At 54.3% G+C, this 21,983-nt stretch overlaps 9 protein-coding genes and 1 non-coding gene across 10 annotated transcripts; 3 read left to right on the top strand and 7 right to left on the bottom strand.

Annotated features, from left to right (window-relative positions):
• Positions 1-460: 460 nt before the first annotated feature.
• On the bottom strand, positions 461-1,713 carry BO82DRAFT_351455 (uncharacterized protein). Its single transcript, XM_025634427.1, has 2 exons — positions 679-1,713; positions 461-516 (listed from the first exon to the last, which is right to left on the bottom strand). The coding sequence occupies exon 1, from the start codon at positions 1,288-1,290 to the stop codon at positions 739-741; it is 552 nt and encodes a 183-aa protein (XP_025495305.1). The 5' UTR covers positions 1,291-1,713; the 3' UTR covers positions 461-516; positions 679-738.
• A 112-nt stretch (positions 1,714-1,825) lies between these two features.
• Positions 1,826-1,938, bottom strand: BO82DRAFT_t73. The gene has a single exon. It is a non-coding gene; the product is annotated as a tRNA-Leu (tRNA).
• Positions 1,939-2,754: 816 nt separating this feature from the next.
• BO82DRAFT_199421 (uncharacterized protein) lies at positions 2,755-3,747 on the bottom strand. Its single transcript, XM_025630591.1, has one exon. It carries the CDS (start codon positions 3,506-3,508, stop codon positions 2,807-2,809), a length of 702 nt encoding a protein of 233 aa, XP_025495306.1. The 5' UTR covers positions 3,509-3,747; the 3' UTR covers positions 2,755-2,806.
• A 1,378-nt stretch (positions 3,748-5,125) lies between these two features.
• BO82DRAFT_399055 (uncharacterized protein) lies at positions 5,126-7,884 on the bottom strand (the record flags this gene model as incomplete). Its single annotated transcript, XM_025639079.1, has 3 exons — positions 5,126-5,556; positions 5,712-5,913; positions 6,511-7,884. The coding sequence occupies 3 exons, from the start codon at positions 7,882-7,884 to the stop codon at positions 5,126-5,128; spliced, it is 2,007 nt and encodes a 668-aa protein (XP_025495307.1).
• A 1,763-nt stretch (positions 7,885-9,647) lies between these two features.
• Positions 9,648-11,163, bottom strand: BO82DRAFT_328489 (3-carboxy-cis,cis-mucoante lactonizing enzyme). The gene is made up of 2 exons (XM_025633012.1): positions 10,767-11,163; positions 9,648-10,692 (listed from the first exon to the last, which is right to left on the bottom strand). Exons 1-2 carry the CDS (start codon positions 11,144-11,146, stop codon positions 9,813-9,815), a joined length of 1,260 nt encoding a protein of 419 aa, XP_025495308.1. The 5' UTR covers positions 11,147-11,163; the 3' UTR covers positions 9,648-9,812.
• A 1,238-nt stretch (positions 11,164-12,401) lies between these two features.
• Positions 12,402-13,043, top strand: BO82DRAFT_371978 (60S ribosomal protein uL24; the record flags this gene model as incomplete). Its single annotated transcript, XM_025637297.1, has 4 exons — positions 12,402-12,423; positions 12,483-12,529; positions 12,587-12,649; positions 12,777-13,043. The coding sequence occupies 4 exons, from the start codon at positions 12,402-12,404 to the stop codon at positions 13,041-13,043; spliced, it is 399 nt and encodes a 132-aa protein (XP_025495309.1).
• A 1,421-nt stretch (positions 13,044-14,464) lies between these two features.
• Positions 14,465-15,040, top strand: BO82DRAFT_362023 (uncharacterized protein; the record flags this gene model as incomplete). The annotated part of the gene is made up of 1 exon (XM_025636836.1): positions 14,465-15,040. One exon carries the CDS (start codon positions 14,465-14,467, stop codon positions 15,038-15,040), a length of 576 nt encoding a protein of 191 aa, XP_025495310.1.
• A 77-nt stretch (positions 15,041-15,117) lies between these two features.
• BO82DRAFT_381126 (uncharacterized protein) lies at positions 15,118-16,367 on the bottom strand (the record flags this gene model as incomplete). Its single annotated transcript, XM_025637818.1, has 3 exons — positions 15,846-16,367; positions 15,370-15,689; positions 15,118-15,154 (listed from the first exon to the last, which is right to left on the bottom strand). The coding sequence occupies exons 1-3, from the start codon at positions 16,323-16,325 to the stop codon at positions 15,118-15,120; spliced, it is 837 nt and encodes a 278-aa protein (XP_025495311.1). The 5' UTR covers positions 16,326-16,367.
• A 604-nt stretch (positions 16,368-16,971) lies between these two features.
• Positions 16,972-20,113, top strand: BO82DRAFT_429608 (uncharacterized protein; the record flags this gene model as incomplete). Its single annotated transcript, XM_025640554.1, has 2 exons — positions 16,972-17,462; positions 17,515-20,113. The coding sequence occupies exons 1-2, from the start codon at positions 17,035-17,037 to the stop codon at positions 20,111-20,113; spliced, it is 3,027 nt and encodes a 1,008-aa protein (XP_025495312.1). The 5' UTR covers positions 16,972-17,034.
• A 468-nt stretch (positions 20,114-20,581) lies between these two features.
• On the bottom strand, positions 20,582-21,415 carry BO82DRAFT_429609 (uncharacterized protein; the record flags this gene model as incomplete). The annotated part of the gene is made up of 1 exon (XM_025640555.1): positions 20,582-21,415. The coding sequence occupies exon 1, from the start codon at positions 21,335-21,337 to the stop codon at positions 20,582-20,584; it is 756 nt and encodes a 251-aa protein (XP_025495313.1). The 5' UTR covers positions 21,338-21,415.
• Positions 21,416-21,983: the final 568 nt, after the last annotated feature.

Genomic DNA, 21,983 nt, shown 5'->3' on the forward strand with positions numbered 1-21,983 from the left:
TTGTCGTGCTAGATCAGAAACTCTAAAATCAGCACTATTGCTCTGGAAGCACACTACTTCGCATAGATAACAGATATTCTCGTGTGTGGCAAATCGCCAAACTGAAAGACAGTCCGTCCCAAATTTGCACCTTTTGTCGTCATGCGCTTGACTGTACACACCTCTTATCTGGCTCTATGCAGGACACGCGATTCAATCATGCGATCTTCTATAGTTCTCAGACCAATTTCTTCCTGGTATCTCGGGCCATGCACCCGCTCGCACGCCGCTGGTTCTTACTTATCTTACTTTCTATCACTCAGTAGGGTCCCTCTTAGAATGTGAACAGTGGAGCTGATTAGATATAATGAGGTCTATCAGTTTTGTTATGGCTGACAAGTGGTATCCGCAGAAGAGCTTTATATCTTGCCTATACAGGAAGCGGTAGAGGTGAACCTAACTCGAGGCGGTCATAAAAAGTCGCCACTGGCCCGCCCACATTTACCTGTCAGCAAGCCAGGCGTGTGTTGTGTGATAGTAAGTCCTTATCTTAATTTGCTTCTGGAAAACCCATTACCCTGGTCAAGGTTATCTTATTCTTTTAGTCTAAACTAGACATACTTTGTTTGGAATTTTGTTTGAAAATTCGGGATTGAAATCCCGTCGCCATGTTACATGTCTTAAGCTCACAATTCTCAGCGTCTCAAGCCACTGCCAATGAGCTATGGCCAACGCTTAGCTGGGAGCCCCCAACAGGATTCAGAAAAAGTCAACAGTGGCTATGGGATCGGCGTCGGGGGAGCCGATACAAAGCACTCGGTACCCGCCGCGTCTATCAGGCGAACCAGCGTTAGCGTCATCGCAGCCATCGTCAGTGCCGTCAGCATTACCATCACCGCGACCTCCAGCCTCAACATCGGCGCAGTCACCACTGCCATTCCCGGTGGAATTCGCGGTGCCGTTGCCAAGCATATTGTACCCGCCGCGTCCATCCGGCGAAACAGAGTCACAGTCGGAGCGGTTATCGCATCCATCGCCAGTGGAATTGTCGTTGCCATCATCAACCATATTGTACCCGCCGCGGCCTCCGGCCTCAACATCGGTGCAGTCACTGCCCTCGCAGTCACAGGAACCGGGCGTAGCTGCCGCAGCAGCGTTACCCTCAGTAGTAGACTCGGCGCCCTGATCGACGGGCACAGTCTCACCAGCCTGGGAGAGCACGTTAGCGGTGTCCTCGGAAAGCGGGACGGCGTTGAGGATCATACCAGGCACGCAGGCCGCAGCCAAGGCCAATTTGTCGATATGCTTCATCTTCACTCGTGATGTTTGTCGGTTTGGTCTGTTGTTAGTGAGAAGAGAGGTCAATGCGGTTGGGGTGTGATGGGAAGTAGTGAAATTGCTCGAGGACCGCAGCGCTCTTTATATGTTGAGGGGTCGGCAGGCTTCTTTACCAGCCTCAAAGAACTGTTGCGGAGGATGCCAGTCTGACTGAATGGTCAGCAACAAGGTTAGATCCTACAATCAGACGGACTCCGGTGTGTATAATAGACCATTCCGAAATGGTCCTTCTCTGACCTTTGGAGGATCGCATTGGTGAGAAAAAGCCGTCCGCGGAAAGCCTCGGGAAGCTGTAGGGCAAGCAAACGGGAGAACAAGTCCGGAGAGTTCTTTGTCCCACGGGCGGAGAGGTCCAGCATTGTTTGTTTGTGACCGTCATGAGGATATCAGTTCTAGGAAGAGCAGATCAAGTGCCACCTCCCCAGGCACCATCAATGCTAGTTTAGTGATTGCTTGGTGTGTGGATTGCGGATACAAGATGCAAACCGCAAAAAAGGCAAAAAAGATATGACAAGAGTGGGATTCGAACCCACGCCATCAAACGATGATCAGGAAGCTTGAAGAAGCTGTTTGCTAAGGTGACCTTAACCTGACGCCTTAGACCAACTCGGCCATCTTGCCTTGATGTTCTCCATGTCAAATATAGCATTATATGAGCCTTCAATGCTAACTCGCCCAGCACTGCCACCAGGCGAACCATTGTAGCCCTAACAGCTTGCGTGGCCAAGCCTGTACTGACTCTGACGCGAGCATTAGTCCCGACAATCAGGCTCCTAGGGCAATGAGTTCTGATCAGACAGCCGCTTGAGATGACGATAGTACGAGAAAGCGATAACACATCCGACTAAAACTTGGTTGGCTGATGCCGAAAAGGATACATATTGTTTTCTTGCTTTATCATACTAGGCCGAAATATGTTCATATGGAATGAACTGCCAATTCTCCCTTTGTTTTGCTCTCTTATTTCCTCCTTGTCTTACTTTTGTCTATGCAGAACTCCTACAGTGTTGTGCAAATGTGCAATGCACGTGTTACCCAAGGCTTCATCCCGAAGACCAACCGTGACATAAAATTTCATGTAGCACCACGCAGACAGCAACCTAACCATAAAGCTCCAGTTCCCAACTTGCATCTAGAATGAATCAATGATCCATCGCGCTGAAATCTAGGCCATGGACTAGGAAGGTAAATACCATGGTTAACTACTACAATTAGATCACCAGAACGCAAATAGAGAACAAGGGCTACTACAATTTGAAGTATGATAGCTAGTGAAAACAATAAACAGGTCACAAACAATTACCGGCCGGGGTCTTTCCATGGCATACGAATGTGCTTCAGAACCAGCCAAAAGCAACAGCTCTAGCTCTAGCTCTGACTTTCAACTCTCCCACATCCATTATTCGGGGCTTGAGCCACCCCACCCCACCCCACCCCATCAGATCCCAAAGCACAAAGCATTCCCCAACTTCCACCTCCCTCTAATCCTCTAGTCCTCCTTTCCCTCTGCGTTATCGTCCCCATCATGCTTACCATCGCATCGCACAAACCAAAAACTCAAACTATTATCCACCCGATCCGTAAAGACATAACTATGTTCCGGCCAACTATCCGAGTTAACATGCAACCCATTGAACCCGGAGGAACTCTCCGCCAGCCGCAGACGGAGCCAGTCGCCGTGGGGGACCGTCGACGCCGTGAAGCGCGCGCGCTTGCCCAGCCCGTCCTGCGCGTCGGGCCACACCTGGCTCTGGAGGCCCTCGAACACGTTCAGGAAGCGCGGGGCCCACTGGGACTTGGGCGAGCCGCGCAGGTCGCGCAGGTAGAAGGTGCCGTGGTTCTCGACGGGCCCGTCGTCGTCGTCGCAGTCGACGGTACGGCACACCTGCAGGCGCCGCGGGGTTTGGCCCTGCTTGAAGGCCAGCCATTGCCAGGGCTGCGCGTCGTTGCCCCAGGTGCTGTCGACTAGGGGGCCGAAGTCGGGGTGGATGAGGTGGTAGCATTGGCTGTAGGTGATGTAGAGGTTGTGGGGTTGTTGGTGTTGGTGGGCGGGACAGGGGGTGATTGGTTGTTCTTGGGGGTGATGCTGGGGGTCCATGAGCTGTTGGAGTGGGCCGGGGTTGTTGGGGAGGGCGATGGCTGGGCTTGCGGTGAGGATGAGAAGGGCGAGGAGGGGAAGTTTGATAGTCATTTTGATTTCTCCAGAAGGTGAATTCTTGGAACTTGATTGTTGTTTTGGAAGGATGGGCGTTTCTGGTCACGTTCGAGTGCCGGGGGGGGTTTGCTCAAGAAGATGTGCATGAGGCTGTTAGGGGTGAGCTTTTCTTCCTTTATATGGCAGGGCGACTTCTCGGATGGCTAATCGATTCTTCGTGGTCTACTGATGGTCAGCATAACTTGAGTTTGTTCTTTTTCATGTGTCCCGAGCCGTCATGCTCTGGACTCACCAATGCCCGATGACCGAAAACGGCATTCTGCTGCTCTAGGGCTTATGCCCATTGCGACTCACTGATGAGTGCCGAAAAAGCATGACCCTTGTTACGAATGTTACAGCTGGGAATGATATCACGACTATCACTAAGCCAAGCTGTTTTCGTCAACCCCCCAGGCAGTGACAGCGGGAAGAACCGAGATCCCAGTTCAATTGGCGACGGCGAGGGGGTTTCGAGATATGTTCAAAAGCATGAGTTAGGCCCACTTCACTCGTTGGGTCCATGTGTTCTCAAACCTGATCTCGTCGCTTGCAATCAGAAGAGAACAAGCCTCTGAGAATAATTGATACGCACTTTTAATTTCGACCTCTGGATTAACCGTAGCCAATGTTAGACGTCATTGTCATGACGGCTCCTGTACCACGTTTGAAGACGAACTCTATCTGTCCATAAAGCTTATCACCATCTGCAACCGGACATGTCTTTCCGCACCGACAACGTCATACTTTGTGGGATGACTATTCATCATATAATAAGGACGGCAGCTTCGTGTTGGAAAGTGCTGGAGAAGATGGCTCTCTTAGACGGAACAGAAAAATCTAGATTAAAACAGTAGTGGACAGGTCTACCTCTGCTCCATTACCCTCGGCAGCAAGCTTCATTTAGTAAGCAGTATAGCTGCATTCGCTTCATTCGCTCTACGAGTATATACATACACGTAATGAGATAAAACAGTATCGACGTAGACCTTAAAAGCCCGGCATGGTCTACCTTTCTAGAAAAGGGTACGCCTCCCGTCGGCGACTGAGGCTCTGATAACCAGGGTAAATGAGTCAAGGCCCTCGTTAATCAGCATCTGGACAACTGCCGTCCGGCCGGACTTTAGGGCATAAACCATAACTGAGGTCTTTGTGTTGTCCACAGCGGTGGGGTCAGCGCCGGCGTCAAGCAGGCGGCGAAAGATGCACTCGAATGGGATGGCATGCTTCAACGCCGGTGCGACCGTGGAGTCGAATTCGAAATTCGATCTTGGTTGTTGGGGTCTGCTCCGGCGCGGAGGAGCAAGGCGACCATGGTCTGCGAGCCTTGGACAACGGCCTGGATGAAGGGCTTAAGCCGGGGCATCCATCCCTGGGCCGTTTCATTAGCGGACAGTGTCAAGCACTTCAGAGTGCTTATAGTATTTCAGAATGACACGTGGATGCTGGAAGGAATTGTTCATGGAGCGATAACATGACTATTTCATTTATTCCGTCTTAGGACGAATAGTGTTCCGTGTCTGAACGTAATCAAAGTGAACAGCCATATTTATCATGTGCAGATTCGCAGGGTCAGTCTCGTGGGACATGAACAGGAAGTCCATGGGAAAGCCCAGATCACACGGTGTGTGGCCAATTCGATCTGCCGAATGTCGTTCTCGTCCAGGGGCCCTTCAAGGCCTCGATTTTCGATTCCAGATGTTCCACCTTGCGGCAGTCGATAATGGGAAAGTCGTAGAGAGCCTCCTGTAGGATGTACGCCAGCGCAGCTCCAGTGATGGTGGTGGCATGAAGTTTCTTGCTGATCTCCTCGAGGGCCTCGGACACGGCCACGTCCGCGGGGGTCGCAGGGAACTTCTTGCGGGCATGATCCTGATTCTTCCGGTCCTGAGCGTATTTGACGCAGCTACCCCCCAAAGTTGCCCAGGGTGCCAGGTCCATGCCTTCACTCTGTACCATGGGGGTGGTGTCTCGTTCGAAGTCACGACGGCAGGCGAATCCACGGCCCTGGTAGATGGTGAACTGGCGAAGGCCATGGTCGCGGCGACCTATATGAGATGTTCTCCTCCGTTGGTTGTGTTGTGCGCTGCCTTGTCATTTTCATTTTCCCTGTGTTCTTTCTTCCTGCAGGCCAGGTGGGCCATGTACTTTAATGGGTTCTCCCTGTTACCCCTCTCCCCTATCCCCTTGCCTTTTTCATTACCGACCTGCAAAAGAACCCTAATAACGACCCCCTTCACCCTCCGAATCATCACCTTCTGCCACGCGGTCGATTCAACAAGCGAGGTTGATCGCGACTCAATTTCCTCCGGGTGCATGCGATCCGTCACACCTCCGGAGCGCTCGACCAACTCGTCTCGCTCGTTGAGGTGCTGGGCCGGTTTGCGGGGCTCTGTAGGGAGGTACTGTACATCTCCAGAAGGTGAAGGCGGAGGCGCAGCAGGCGTTGCTGCTGGGTTCGGAATTGGATTTGTATTTCAGTCGGGGCGGGTTCGTGCCCCTCTTCTTGATGGGGTGGCGTTCGGTAAGGGTTTGCGGGGGGTTTTGAGTGAGTTGGTTTTTCTCGTTGAGGGGCTATTGCTTTTGATGCTTTTGAGGTAGCTTGCGAGGGGGGAGGGGGAACGGTTACCCGGGCTATATCCGATGGTGAGATTGTGGGGCAGGTGCAGGTGTATGGCATGTACAGAACAAAGCTATGATTTGTTTGAGAGATCGATACAGGAGGAGGCATTGGAGATATCTTGATGGCCGCAGTCGATCCTGGAGCGCGTCTCTTTGCCGACTAGACTATACTGCCGATGATATTTTGGGAGTGTTTTCAGGACAAGCAATGTAAAATAGTCATCATGATACCTGTTCCTGGATTTCAATTTATGCTTCTCATACTACACTAAGAAATATAGCCAGTTTACACTCGATACACCTGGCAGCACCATCCATCCACATCTATCAACTGAATATAGCTCAGATCATCATTTCCAGGGCTGGCGGGTGGGCATCACCAAATGGTGGTTCGCGAACGGGCCGCCGACATTCACATAACCCCCCGTCCAAGGCGTGCAGACATTGTTGGTGTTGACCCACAGAGCCTTGAGGTCCGACCGCTCCTGCTGCTCCTTCAGAAGCTGGATGATGTTCTGAGTGTGGCAGCTCCAGTTGTAGTTGGGGTTTGATTGGCCCGTGACCCCAGTGTGGCAGTACAGGGTCCACTCGTGCTTGTAGCCCTTGGAGTCCACGGTGATGAAAGACTTGCCGCCAAACTTCGGGCAGATGGTGCTGAAGTTCTCGCGCGCAATCTCCTCGAGCAGGGCCTCGTTGGCCGGCGAGGTGGTCGACGCGCTGGTGCCACCACCACTGCCTTCAAGCTTCTTGAGCTTCTCGTTGGCTTCGTCGAGCGCCTTCTGGAGGCGGTCCTTCTCTGCGTCGCAGGCCGACGTTAGAGTCGCCTTGTCCGCGTCGCACTGCTTCCGCGCGTCCTCCGTGATGGCGGTCTTGTCCGCATCGCACTGCTTCTTCGCGTTTTCGGTGATGGCAGTCTTGTCCGCATCGCACTGCTTCCGCGCGTCCTCCGTGATAGCGGTCGTGTCCGCACCGCACTGCTTCTTCGCTTCTTCAGTAATGGCCGCCTTATCCTTCTCACACTGGGCCTCGCCCTGCTTCTTGAGATCGTCGCAGGAGCCTCCGAGGTCGGACTTCTCCTTGTCGCATTTCGCGACCTGCTCCTGCACAGCAGCCGCGGTCTGATCCCGACATTTGGTGTTCATATCCTCCTCTAGCTTCGCCTTGTCCGCATTGCATTGCTCCGTGACGGAGGCGGCCTGCTTAGCACAATCCGCCTTGCACTGCTCGCCGACGCGGGTCTTGTCTGCCTCGCATCGCTCCGTCGCCTCCTTCTCGCACTGCGTCTTCGCCTCCTCGGCGACCTTATCGCATCCGCCCTCCGGCTCCGTGGGCTCCTCTCCAGCGACCAGCTTGCCCGTCTTCTCGAGCAAGAGGATCCCCTTCAACGGTCTGACCGAGTAAGCGCCGGAAGTGATGAAGTAACACTGCCCCTTAGACATCCAGGCGGCCGCGGGACACTGGGAGCCAGCGGCCGCGCAGAGCTGCGCACATTCCCGCGCGCTGGCGGCGTTCACGGGCTTGCTCGCGTAGGGCGTCGCCCACTGTCCGCATGTGTAGGTGAACTCGACGCCGTCGACGGTGCCACGGCCAGATGAGCCACTTCCACAGCACGCATCGAAGTTAGTATGGGGGGCTCCGCCGGTCATGCTGAGGCACTGGTTCGCGCCTGTGTTGGCGGAACCGAGGGGTGCCTGCGTCGCCCATGCAGTGCTTCCTGCTGAAAGCACGGTGAGAAGACGGGAGAGATTACCCATTGTGAAGTGTTGTGTGGTTCGGATGTGTGACAATCGAAGGATAGAAAGGCGGGGCGCGATAGTTGAAAGAGGAGGAAGGAAGGTGTATCAGCCTATGTGCTTAGGCCCCGGTGTAAGACTTAGCCACTGCAGCCACGCTGAGAGAAAGAAAGAGCCGATGAAAAAGCTCAGGGAATGAGCTCTGGGTGGAGTCGTCTTTATAGGATGGGCGACCGCCGTCTGGGGACCAGGACACGCAGAGTAGTAAATCCCTCCCTTTTCCCGGCGAGTGGAGTTATCAGCCATCAGAATGGGGCCCGAGATGCTCCGTGTGGTTCTTGACGAAAGGCGATCTGATCATCTTGCATGTGAGTGGATGTTAGTGTCGTGTCTCACGGTTATGTAAACGGTCACTGAACAGTAAGAAACGAGTCGATGCTGCTCTCCGTGTTGCGAATATGGTGCCTGGCCGTATTGCGCTGGTAAATCCACCCTCTCCTCGAGCAGCAATGGCCGTCGAGAGCAGAGAGCTCCCTCTTTGCTTTTGTCACGGCTGAGAAGAGATCCACTTGACCTCTCCGTTTCTGCTTCCATCTGCGGAGCTGCGAAAGGGCCTAACTCTGTGGAAGGTCGCGGGAAAAGGCGGTGTTGCTTCAGAGACGCCTCTGATTGCCCTGAATCGGGGTCCTCGATCAAAGCTCTGCTCTGTCATTCAGCTGTCGAAGCTGTGCATGGTTCTTGGGAAGGCAGTGATCGGCAGATAGCGTCCGATAGCGTTCGATCGCGTAGATTGTCACACGCTAAGGTAGCCGATCAGTCCGTGGTGGAGCTGAAAAGACAACAGACCCCTCCTGCTTCTCAGCCATGGCTTTGCGGTGGAAGAAAGTGAGAGAGCGAGATGAAAGACAGACAATGGAGACATCAAGGATACTGTCACATATTGTATCTTACTCGCTGTGAATCTGTATTGATGACAGCTCTGCGGCTCGGGAATTAGAGTGCGGGAGAGTCCCATGGATCCGTTTCACAAAGGGAGTTCGTTCAACTTTCAGCTCGGAAATGCAGCTCCCTGGGTCTGGTCCAGTCACAAGTGCGAATCGCATTTTTCCGAGCAGATCGGCGCCGCCCAGCTCCGAAGATCCACTCGCTGTCTTGGGCACGGAATCTTGAGATTGGATAAGTGTTTAGAAGCTAGGACACAAGAGGTCATGGCCCGAGGCCAGGTGTTTGGTAACTTATCAAGGATAGTCTTCGACACGATGAGTTCCCACTTCGCATGGAGCAGAGCCTGGAACAGAGCTCTACTCCAGTGTATGGAAGGTGGAAGATGAGAGGGAGTGGCAGATTGGCAGAATGGAACCCCGTTGCAAGCGAGAGGCAGGCGGTCACCTGTTGTACACCGCCCTCTGTACTGCCTGGCTATCCACAATGACCAACTCTTGCTTCGGAGTCTTCCATATCATCCCTTCTACTTCCACGGCTAGAACATGCATGCAGAAACTTGGTGGAGAAGACACTACACAAGATACTGCAGTTCCAATTCCTGGATTGTCGAGGGTACAAGCAACAGCCTCGATCGACTATATTTTTTGTTCAAAGAATCGTGTCTGGTGATCCAGCTTGTTTCGCTTCGGCACGTCTACGGCACGTCTAACACCCCGTGTGGCGCGACCTGGAGGATGTCACGAACGGGATCGGCCGGGTTTCCGACCGATGTAAAGATGTCCCCCAGCCCCTTGCACTACAGGATCAAATCTGAGGGCAGAGGTTGAAACACAAGCCAAAGGGTCCATTTATTCACATAATGTCTAGGTATGTAGGTAAGTCAATCGACTATCGACGACACATTTCACACTGTTCAATCTCGCTCGCGGTATCTGGCATGCATGCAACATGCAAACCCCAACTATATACTGCTTCCTGCTTCTCCTGGATTCGGGAGAAAGCACTCACTCATCCCAGATGATGCTGCTCAACCCCTCGGCCGTGCCCACCTCACCGGGCTCCCCAACCTGCAACTCGGCAATCTTCTCGCCCAACACGCCCGTGATTGGGTCACGTGCCACGATCGCAACGTTGGAGCTCGCCTGATCGCCAATGGCCACCAGGTCGCCCGCCTTGTTGATGACAAATGTCCGGGGGACGGTACCATACGCGGAACTCAAGCGCTCGAATTCAACGGTTGCATTCGCATGGCGGGTCAGCGTGGCAATGCTGTCGGAGGGCGCGAAGCCGTGGTCGGAGCGCACCGACACATACAGCCCATTCCCGGCCTTGCGGATCTCGGCCAGCGTCGCCCCCGTCGGGAGCGAGTCGTTAGTGGTCGGGTAGGGCACGAGGACCTGGAGCTGGCGGAAGGAGAGGCAGCCGTCGGAGACGTATGAGACATCGAAGACTTTGAGGTGGCCGTCGAGTTCGTTGGCGGTGTAAAGGGTGGCGGCGCCTTGTTGCTGGGCCTGGTTGCGGCTGCGGCGGGTGTTGCGGCGGGTGTTGCGGTTGTTGGTGGTCAGGATGTTGTGGTGGTCATCGGCCGACTCCCAGAAGAGACCGTGGCGGGGTCCGCTGCCCGTCGGATAGGTCAGGTCAGTGCAGTGGGACTGCAGCTTGCCGGTGGCCTTGTCAATGGCGTAGACGCGGAGAAGGTCAGACCCCAAATCAGGGACGAGGACGAAGGAGCCGGTCGGGTCGAGGAAAACTTGGTGCGGGTGTGGGGAATCTTGCTGGGGACGGCGTTTGGGGTTGTCGTCGGAGAAGGTGAAGCGAAAGACCTGCAGCGGTTGCGAGTCTGGGGTGAGGGGAAGGCTGAAAGTGGAGAGAGCCGAGCCGCCGCTGTTGAGGGGGTGGGATGATTGTTAGCGGGGTTACCTCGGCAGATAAACGGAAGATAAGATGGTGAGACAAACTAGTGTGCAATAGCCAGGTATTGGGCGCCGTGCTCGCCGGTGTAAATGACGCTATTCACGCCGCCTCCTGGAGCTGCGTCGGTGCTAGCGATCAGCTTCAGGGTACCGTCGGTCGACGCGGAGAGGGCATTCAGGGAGCCATTGGTCGAGGCGTCACCCGTCTCATCGTTGCAGTAAATAATGCGCGTGGCCGGGTCGAGGGTCAGCCAGCTGGGCATGGGGCCACAACCCTGGATTTCCGACGAGATGGCAAGGTTGCTGCCATTGTTGCTATGCGTCAGTGAGAGAGAGTAGACCGTGCCGCTATAGTGCGTAGCATAGAGGTTGGTTGCCGACGCCAAGGAGGCGGAAAGCGAGAACAGAATCGACCGCAGGGACATGATGGATGATGTCCGAATGTGAGTTTGAAGCAGGAACTGGGGGACATGAGGCCTTTAACAGACCCTTAAATAGTGCTTGAGCAGGGGATTGAAGGAGGGGGCAAGATCGCGATTGGAATGGATCTGCATTCTGCAGGTGTGTTGGCCGGTGCCAGATCTGCAGGGTAACTGGTGGCTGGCATCTGCAGCCTTGTTCGCGGGAGTGTTATCTTCGGTTTGACAAATCGTTATTAGAATGTGAGGATCCTGATGCTTTCAGCCTGCTTGGCATGTCTTAGAATGGATTCGCATTGTAAGCTTGATCACAATAGAAATGCATCACGAAGCTTATGTTTGGCTCATCCAAGGAGGGCATGATTGAACCGCGCGAATATTCATGAAGTTGTGCTGCAACACCGCATAGACGTCTAGAAAGAATTATTATCCAGCATGTCAAAGATAGAAAGCTCCTTAGAGCTGAAGTTGATCGAAGTAACGATAACCATTACCTGTGGTAGTTGTCCTGAAGGATGAGGAGTGAGTCTTGCCCTGGCAGCCGCGGTAACCCCCACGCTTTCCCTTCCGTGCCGAAGTATATACTTTAGCGCGCTTCCTGGTCTGCTGCAGAACAGCCGACCTACTCCGAAATAGCCCCGAATGTACTCACGGTGTAAAGTACCTTGATAGTGTGGGGGTCTCGATGGAGCTTTTTTACGAGGTGCTTCTTCTGCAGGCCGGTGATGAGATGCAATGACGACGGCGGCTGATTTAGCTTGACTCTCACCGTTCACCCTTGGTTGGAGTCTTGATGATGATATAGACATGCATATACTTATTCTGAGCCCTCCTGTTCTTGAGAAGTATCTGATTGTTCTGATAGAATAGAAATTAATTGCTAGTGGGATCAATATAGACAGTGCGGGGTAAAAACACTGAGGAACTAATGTAACTGTAGACTCCATCGAACCGGCCCGGTTGAGGCAGCTTGCAAAACCGCTGGAAAGTTTGAAACAACCAAGAATGCAAAGTCTGACCGCTTCGAGACATGCCGGCAGAACTGCTTGCTCTGAGCGGTGAGTGAGCTGAAGGTGGGTCTTCCCCCAGTCCCAATCAGAGGCTAGAACCCAGCCCTAGCCTTACTCAGCCCGGTCACGTGGCGCACAACCCGCCCACATCGAATATTCAACGACCACCAAAAGTCTTTTCTCCCGATCAACGACAATCCGACAACTTGAGCCCCATCCTCTTTCACGACACCCTCAAGGACCCCGGCACAATGGCTGTTCGCAACACTCAGGGTATGTTATCACTGCGCATGCTCTCCGCAATTGATTCTGGATACTAATGAAATGTACAGTCGCTTCTTCCCGCTCCAAGAGCCGTAAGGCTCACTTCAGCGCTCCCGTATGAGTTTTTCCAACACCCTTTTTCGACGACATGAAGACTTACATAGCAAACTAGTCCTCCGAGCGCCGCGTGATCCTTAGCGCCAGCCTGAACAAGGAGCTCCGCGAGAAGTACGGTGTAAGTTAGCGACGAACCGATCCTTTCTGCCTGGTTGATAATTTTGCGATCCACCCGTTGAATGAACGGAATCGATCTTGAACACCAGGGTCTCACCAAGCGAACCTTGCTAATTTCTCCGCCATAGGTCCGCTCCATCCCCATCCGCAAGGGCGACGAGGTCCAGATTGTCCGTGGTTCCAACAAGGGCCGTGACGGCAAGATCACCTCCGTCTACCGTCTCAAGTGGTGCATCCACGTTGAGCGTGTCGTCCGCGAGAAGTCCAACGGCCAGAGCGTCCCTCTCCCCATCCACCCCTCCAACGTCGTCATCACCAAGCTCCACCTCGACAAGGACCGTGAGGAGATCCTCGCCCGCAAGGCCAAGGGCCGTGAGGCCGTCAAGTCCGCTTAAATGCGCGGTCCTCTGATGTGAATGTTGTGGTTGGAAGAGCGTTTTGTGGGGTTCCGGGTGCATCCTATACTTTTTTTGCAAAATGGCAGGAGTTGATTTTTATCGATCAAAAACGACGCGGGATTCACGGAGGCCCTCCCCTTGCCTCCCCCGCTGATCCAGCCAAATATTCTCAAGGGGTATGATGGATACCTGTCTACCCTGCGGAATCCTGGCGCAATCACGGACGAAATGAAAAAATTGAAATATCCATTCTGATCTATATTTTTTCTTTCGCTGTGATTCACAATGGTGTGTATAGATGGGGGGCGTTCTGCTTCTCCATCTATCCGTCGTTCAAAAATGGGGTCTGTAAGTTCTCGAGATTCGGTGATTGGGTCGATGAGTTGGGGTTGTGCGCGCAGTTACGACTGGGTGTTGTCTGATGGACACATGCAAGGTCGGGCTGGGGCATTGCTGCATTTCGTTTCCCTCCGTCCCTGTCGCGAAACTTTGGACCTCTCGTAGCACCTACGCCTTCATGGGCCGTTATCTCGTAAGTAGTGGCATAAGCCTATAACACGGTACGTCGATTGTAGCGATAATCTGGACCCCCAACAGCAGCGACAACACCTCAGACTCGAGATTGCATCCACGACGTAGATTGATCACGACCACTGCCGTTCTGGAACGGAAAGGCGATGCCAAGCAAGCCCAGTCAGAAACTTCTGGTCGCCTTTATCCTATCGTCTTCATTTGGAGACCTGAGGCCGGCATCAACCACATTGCTACTATAAGCAGCACTTCTCACGTATCACGTTTATGAAGATCTACTTTCTACCATGCGTATAGGCTCGGTATCATTTGAGCCTATATCTCGTTCAAGATGTCCTTCAGGCTCGTGATAGCGTGGTCTTCTCTGTCAACCATGCCCATGATTCGTGACTCGGAGTATACCGGTAATCGAGGTAGCTCCCCGACTGGAGGCTATTCACAATCTCGTTCATGTCCAGCACAACAAAGCACACACTCAAAGAATGCATTCTGCATCCAAGATCTATCAGAACCAGATGGCCCAGGACACTAAGTCAAAGAATGAACCTCGCTTTCATGAGAACATCAATTACAGATGAAAGACCATATAAATGAGTATATCATCTAATATCTTGTCATTACACGACATACAACAGGCTACTTTATCAACCCTCAATATCATGGCTCGTCCTCAATCAGCACAATAACCCAGACCAAATCCTTCATGCACGCACCAAAACCCTCCGTCTCCGATCCTCAAAATCAACCCCCCTGCGTACAATATAAATACGCCCCACGCAACAGTCCAACAGTTAATCCTCTCCAACCCAAACCTGACGCACAAACTCGGATCACACCCGACCCCAACCCAAAGAAAACCCCTCGACTCGAACCCTGACTCAGTCAAGATGTTGACCCGCCTGAACATGTCGGACATCGTCCCCCTAAATTCGACGGTGGTAGCAGCCCCAGTAGCCCCAAAGCAGCCCGCGACGACACCAACGGTGCCGCGGATCATGGATTACCGGGAAAAGCCGTTCATTTTCGTGTGCTCGCACCAGGAGCTGTACCTTGACAAGCAGCGGCGCCCGCTGTCCGAGGACGTGATCTTGAAGAAGATCAACGCGGCCTTCGAGGCCTCGGGTTTCCCCTGGATCAAGGCGATCCAGTTCGAGAAGGTGCAGCGCGTCCAGCCGCCGAAGGAGAAGACCTTCGATCCGCCCCGCCGGCTGCGTCTGGACGTGAAGACCTGGCGCGACCGGGCCAGCCTGTACACGAAGGACGCGTGCCAGCGCGACTGGCTGCGTCTGCTCGAGCAGCAGCAGCCGTATGGGGCGAATATTGAGGCCACGGAGCTTCGGCCGCGGCCTCTTCGGGCAAAAAGGTCGGGGAAGAGGGGTGGGAAGAAGGGTGAGCTGAAGGCTCAGCAAAAGCCTGAGCAGCAGCCTGAGCAGCAGCCTGCGCAGAAGACTGAGCAGAAGTAGGTCCACACCTACGGCTTTGGTCAAGGCTGATTACATACCGTATCTCTCGCTTGAATATCATACATACATTCACAAATTCACATCACTTTCACGTAATGCTTTCTTTGATTGTTCCTATTTATCGTGTCTATATATACTCTGAACCAAGATGCAAAGTCGTCGGTCCCAGTAATCAACCCTAACCATCCTTCCACCCCAGCAGCTTACCCCAATTCCAACCCCAGTCCTTGTTCTCTCCACCATCTTTCCCTTCCCCACCTGCCCCCTGCACCCCAACACCACCTCCCATAACACCACCCCCCACCGCAGCAGAAGCATCAAGCCCGTACCCATCCTCATCCTCCCCCGCAAAAAACCGAACCACCACCCCCGCCGCCCCCACCGCATCGCTCCCCTCATCATCCGCCCCAATCGCCTCTACCCACCTCTCCACATCCCCAGCATCCCACCCCTGCCGCCTCCCAAACTCCAGGCACGTCTCGCGATTAACCTCCGCATCGAACTCAAAATGCCCCTGATAGGTCAGCACTTTCGCGGGGTGATAAAGTCCCTGCACGGCACACTCCGCACTCGCGCCGATCACGCACCACGCCGCCGGCAAGGGCCGACAGATCCGGACGTGGTCGCCGTGGATCATTTGGATGTTCCACTTCGACCTCCCCTCCGGTGGGCCGTTCCTATCGGGCGGGATCCGGGTATGCTTGGTGGGAGGGAATGACCCCGGAAACGCCCCCGTGAATTCCGGGGTGAGGATGATGCTCTTCAACCCGACTTCTTTCCCATGCGGCGCAGGCTCGACGCTCACGTAGGGCTGCTGGCCCTCGGGATCCAGCTCAAGCAGTGCCCGCGCGAGAATCTGATGCCCGAAGCAGCTGCCGAACAGCCGGACACTGGGGTACTGAGCGTGCACGGTTTGGAGGAAGGTGGTGAGGGGCGGGATCCACGGCTTTGTGGGGTCGTAGGCGGAGGCGGAGGAGCCGGTGATCAGGATTCCGGTTATGGGGATGGAGAGGGGATTTAACCTTTCCTCGCTGGCTGCGTCGGAGGTGGCTTGGGGGGTGGATGGTGATGCTGCGGGTTTCTGGAGACTGGTGTAGGCGGGGAGGTGGCCGCCTACCACGTCGAAGGCCGTGGTGTGGAGCTCATAGGCTGGGTTGATGGTGGCGGCGGCGGCGCGGAGGAGGTGTCGGAATTGCGTGCTGTAAAGGCCGCGGTGGGCGTAGATGGTGGGGACGGGGAGGTCGGTGTCGAGGAGGGCGATGTGGATGTGTTTTTTGGGCGGCATTGCTTGTGGGGCTCTGGGAGTTGGGAGGAGGACGTGGGATTCTTGGTAGTGGTGGAGGGGAATGAAGGAGGGCTCATGCGTTTTACACTTCTTCGGGCTGGATCTCTTTACTTGATGCGGTAATTCTTTTCGAGGACGGACCTGCTCGGGAGCGAAGCTCTGCGGGGAAGCTTATCGGGGGTGGAGCCGTCATACAGTATACGTGCTGGGTCTTGATTTATACTCGGGCTACAAAAGAGGGTTTCATCCGGCACCCTGCGAGTGTATCTGAAAACATTGCCCGGAGGATCTTGGAGCCTTCTTGACCGCGATTTATCACCAGATCACATGTACAGCTAGTTGTGTGTGCGTGATTGTCAGTTCCTCTGCGCTATTTGCCGCAATGTCACTCCCTCGCTACCTCGCATACACAGTTTGTCGTTCAATTGATTAAGACAACTAAATATCGACGAATACCGGAAAGGCGAGGGAGACTACTGATCCGGAAGCACGCCATGATATGGCTCGCTTGATAGTCACCCTAGAGCCTTATAGGTGCTCACCAGCGGAGATAAGCAGCCACCACTTTAGTCTATTAATAGCATGATCCAGTACCCCGCGATCACTATCTCAACCTCGCGGAGGCATTTTGACCCCTTTTATCAGTCTCGGCTTTTAGGCCATCTGCATCGCCAGCTCACCTCCTAATTGCACAGGTTCCGCTCACAAAATGGGCGAATTCATCGTTTCTCCCTCGACGGAGATTAGTCAATTTCTCCAAGCTGGAACGCGTCTGGTTGGGAGATTGTATGCAATCCATGACCTCGATGATGATGCGGAATTCACAGACTCCTGGGATGCAGATGCTATCGTAGCCGAGTTCCGTGCATTGGGCGATAGGTTTTCCCATGTCTCTGTGGCAAGCGCAGAATCGTTGACAAAACCAGAGCGATCCAAGAATGTTCGCAATGCATGTGAGATCATCATCAAGACTGTCCTCTGTCGCTTCGATATTCTGGAACAGCTCAATGCCTACAAGCTTCCTCATATTGCGAGACACTTTAGAGAACTATGGTCGCGGGAGGATGTCGAGACGTTGGAGGAACGCCTCAAGTCTATCATTGCCTCAATCGAGTCCGAGGCGGAGTATCTACCCAGGTAAGAATGCGCTCGAACACTTGTGAGCAGTTCTCATGCTGAGACCGGTCAGTGCTCAGTCAATGAAACTCGTTGCCACCCGTGAAGCACTCGATGCGCTCGACATCACCAAAGATCATCGAGACCAGGACCAGCCGGACACACAGCATGAAGCCGGGAAGCTATCAGCTGGAAAGAACGCGATGTCGCTCTTTGGCAAGAAACCCGGGCAGAACAAGAGTGTTCTCGAAGACGACAAGACCTATACCAAGAATACTCTCTTCTCCGACCAGGAAATGATTCTTCGGGACTTTCTGCTCGAAAGCCTGAAGTTCGGTTCCATGACTGATCGGGAAGACAGTGTTGCGGTCGCTCATGGCGGCACCTTCGACTGGATCTTAGCTCCCGATGGCGCAAAAGGCCACCACAGCTCGAACGTGCAGGAGTCTCTCGTCAGTTGGCTGTCCAGTGGAAGCAACGACGGCATCTTCTGGGTCAGTGGCAAGCCCGGGTCGGGGAAGTCAACATTGATGCGCTTCTTGATGGCACATCCCACCACAAAGACGTTCCTGGCAACATGGGCGGGGGAAGAGCCACTGATTACAGCCGGGTTCTATTTCTGGATCAGTGGCACCCTGGAGCAGAGATCCCAGACGGGGCTTATGCGTCATCTGCTGGTTCAGCTCCTCGACCAAGAGCCTCATCTTGTTCCGGTCGTGTTTCCGGCGCGGTGGAAGCATCTCAGGCAGTTGACTACGCGAGAGCGGATCAAGGTGACCGTCGCCTGGGATTTGAAGGAGTTGAAGGAGGCATTGCGATGGTTCATGCAGCACACTGCCGGTGAAGCAAAGATCTGTCTGTTCATCGATGGCTTGGATGAGTTCGCTGGCAATCACAAGGAGGTGATTTCATTTCTGCAAGAGCTGGTGTCCTCGCTCACTCACCTCAAGCTCTGTCTGTCCAGTCGGCCGCTGCCCGTGTTCAGGGAAGCCTTCGGAAAGAACCCTAAGCTGGAGCTCCATGATTGCACGCGCCAGGATATGCTGGATTACTCTCGAGACCATCTATCCGCCGATGCGCAGATTCAGTCCCTCCTCAGCAAGGATCCCTCGAAGGCATCGCAGCTTGTTATCGACATCGTGGATAGGGCTGATGGCGTCTTTCTCTGGGTAGCACTGGCGGTTCAATCCTTGTTACGGCGAAGGCATCTCGACTTTACACAGCTCCAGGAATCCCTGCTCCAACACCCAACGGATATAGACGACCTCTTCACCTATTTCATCTTCGAGCAAGCAACCACCGACCAGACCAGCATTATTGCCCGCATCTTCCAGCTCCTGAACGCTCGCGAAGATGCCTGCAATGCCACCGGCCAAGAAGAAGCCATCACCATGCAACTATGGGAGCTCGCGCTCGCCGACCAAGTCGAAGCCTCCGACCTGAGCATCCCGGAGGACGGACAACAAGCCAGCGACGAACAAATCCAACAGATCTGCTCCCTCACAGCCAACCGCTTCACCAACGAATGCGCAGGCCTGATCGTGACGCATCGCCCCAACCCCTCGACCATCCGCGTCCACCACGCCACCACCCCATCCGCAGCCCAGCTCCTCGCCCAGCGCAAGGTGACATACGTCCACCGCACAGTCAAAGACTATCTCTCCCGACCCGAGATCTGGACCCGCCTCACCCACACGCTGAGTGACAGTTTCGACCCCCACCACGCGCTCCTCGCCTCCCACATCCTCCAACTCCAACACCCCCTCGACCCCTTCATCCGCCACCGCCAGATCGACGAATGGTGGCCCGCCATCCCCCTCGCCTTCACGCACGCCCGCCTCTCCCCATTTCCGGCGGCGGAGCTCGTCTTGATGGATGCATTCGATACCGCCCTGTGCCAGCACTGGTCCTTCCGCGACCCAGCGGCGACCGACCACTGGGCCAAATCGCTCTTCTCGACGTACGAGATGCGGAAGCGGGCGGCCTTCGAGCAGCCGTTCCTCTCGCTTGCGGCGAAGTTCGGGTTAGCACGGTTGATTCGGGTGCGGATTCGCGATGGGACGCTGCGGCCTTCGCCTTCACCTTCACCAGCACCTTCAACCGTCCCCGGAGCTAACCAAACACCCACCCTCCCGCCAGACAATCCCCTAAAGCATCCCCCCCAAGAAAACGAGACTAACGCCACCGACGAACCCACCAAAAGAATCCCCCTCCTCTCCCAGACAACCCCCTTCCTTGCCCACCGCCGCCAAACCGTCTACCCGCTCGCCAACCCCCGGCTCATCCGCGACTTGTTGGAGGCTGGCTTCAACCCGAACCAGCCCTACACCAACCTCCACGGGAAAACGCGCACGCCCTGGATCGATGTGCTCGAGGCTCTGCGGGAGGCGGAGCGCCGCCGCTGGTTGCGGTACTATGATGTCGACCCGCAGGGAATGGCCCGGGTCGCGGAGATTGTGCGGGTGTATGTGGAGGGTGGGGCGGATGTGCATGCGGTGGTGCCGGCGGATCAGTGGGATCCTGAGGTTAGTGCGGTGGATGTTGTGGGGAGTGTGTGGAGGGGTTTGGGGGCGTGGGAGTTTGGGGTGCTTAAGGGGGTTTTGATGGGGGGGGGGGGTGTTGGGGTTGGGGAGCGGGATGAGGGGGTGTTTTTTCGGGTTTGGGGGGTGTAGATTTGCTTTTTTTTTTTTTTTTACCTGGGGGCATAAGGGGGGAATGGATGTATTCGCTGAGGGCAGGATGGAGGTGATGATGGACATTGTGAATCTTCGGTTTGAAAGGATGGCTTAGATTGCATATCAGCCAGAGTTCAGTTCTTGGATTGATTGTAAGCTAGATAATAGAGAAGGGTATCATGGAAGTAGAAGAGAACTGGAAGAGGGGTTGCCGAAAGCTCAGAATACTTAACAACAGGCTGCAGAGAGATGAAACAGAAACAAGAGAGGGTTCAAGAGAAGATTAGAAGAAGGACAGAAGCAAGCCAATATAAACGAGGCAGAGACCAGTAGGGGCGAAGCGAGGGGTTAGCGTAGAGTCTTGACAGGCAACCTGTGGTGGCACTATCTATATCCCGCAGAACATTAAAAAGCAATCTGATCCTGATAGAGCACCTAGTGCAGAGCTCTACACAAAAGACGACTTCATCTGAGCAGAGGCTTTATCTTCGGAGGGGACAACCGCCCGTCAGGCACATAACACTCGCGAAAATGGATGCAGCAAGCGCACTCCAGCGTGCAGTGCCCGTAGACCGGGCTCGTTTGATCCTTCTTGTCTTCATTGGCATACAGCCCTTTCTGACAACACCCACACGACCGTGCGCAGCAGCCCCCTGCTTTGGCACATTCTCGTTGCGATTCCACGAAGTCATACGGCTGCCCATGCTCATTCCTATATTCGTGGCCGGCCAGAAACAGCGCGATGGTTGGACCTGTCGGGTGTGGACGCCCTCGGTACAGTGCCTGTAGCCGAAGTTGATGCTTCCAGTAATCTTTGCGGAGCTGGGTCATCTCTGCCTCGAGGCAAGAATCTTCCGGAACGGGTCCCACATAAATTGGCGGCGGCATGCTGTCGTGTACTTTCGTGAGAATCTCCCCGTCTTCTCTTCGAGGGTGCCGGTGAAGCTTCTTTGAGTTGGGTGACCCGAGCAGCTGCAGACGATGCAGGCGCTGGAGGATGAGGATGCCCAGTGCTGCTTCTTCGGTGTATTTTCCTGCCCAGTCCTTGACGGCATCTTGATGACCGCAGCGTTCATCAGCAGACAACCTGCGATACCGATTCTTCGCGTACTTGTACTTTTCCCTGCATTCTGTCTCCCTGGAAACCGAGACGGTTCTGTCCACTAGTTTGGACGTGTGAGTGGGTTTGGTCTTTGACCCCTTCCAAGACCAGAATGGCATGATGAGTTTGGTAGAGGTGTCAGCAAGCTGATTGTGCAGCGTGCTGGATATTAGGAGGGTGCATGAGGATGAATAGTAGCAAGTCTATGAATGAAGAATATTTGTCGCCATCAAGTCGCATGGCGACGACCCGGCTCAGGGTATGATGCGATGTTGGATCATTGCGGCAGTCTAAGCCGGGCATCCTGGTGAGGTTGTGACTATTGAGGGATGAAATCATCCTGATTCTACTGAGATGTGAGTCAACGGGCTCATTACCGCTTTTATATGTCTAGACTTAGAGTCAAGGTCATAGTAAATGCTACAGAGAGCATCAAACTAAGCGGTGGCAGAATGGGTCGACGCCGGGTCTCACCGCTTTCTGCTCTGAGTGTTGCTTCAAACGATATTAACGTCGTACAGCTTCTGGGAACTGGAAAGTGGAAGGCCTAGGCGGTGGTAGAAAGACTCATCACCGCCCGATAGATCTCACCGCTTCCTGCTTGAGTGCTTCTATCTTTCAGTCCGCCTTACTGCCTTATTGCCTGAACTACTTACGGCTAAATGCGAGGTCTGTGCCTGACGTGACCGCCCGACGGCTAAGGCAACCAGGACCAACGGAGGAACCAACCAGCGCCGCTTACGTACGAACCGCGGCTGGTTGTCA

This window comes from Aspergillus uvarum (assembly GCF_003184745.1).
Source record: "Aspergillus uvarum CBS 121591 unplaced genomic scaffold BO82scaffold_8, whole genome shotgun sequence".
In the NCBI taxonomy this organism is placed as follows: domain Eukaryota; kingdom Fungi; phylum Ascomycota; class Eurotiomycetes; order Eurotiales; family Aspergillaceae; genus Aspergillus; species Aspergillus uvarum.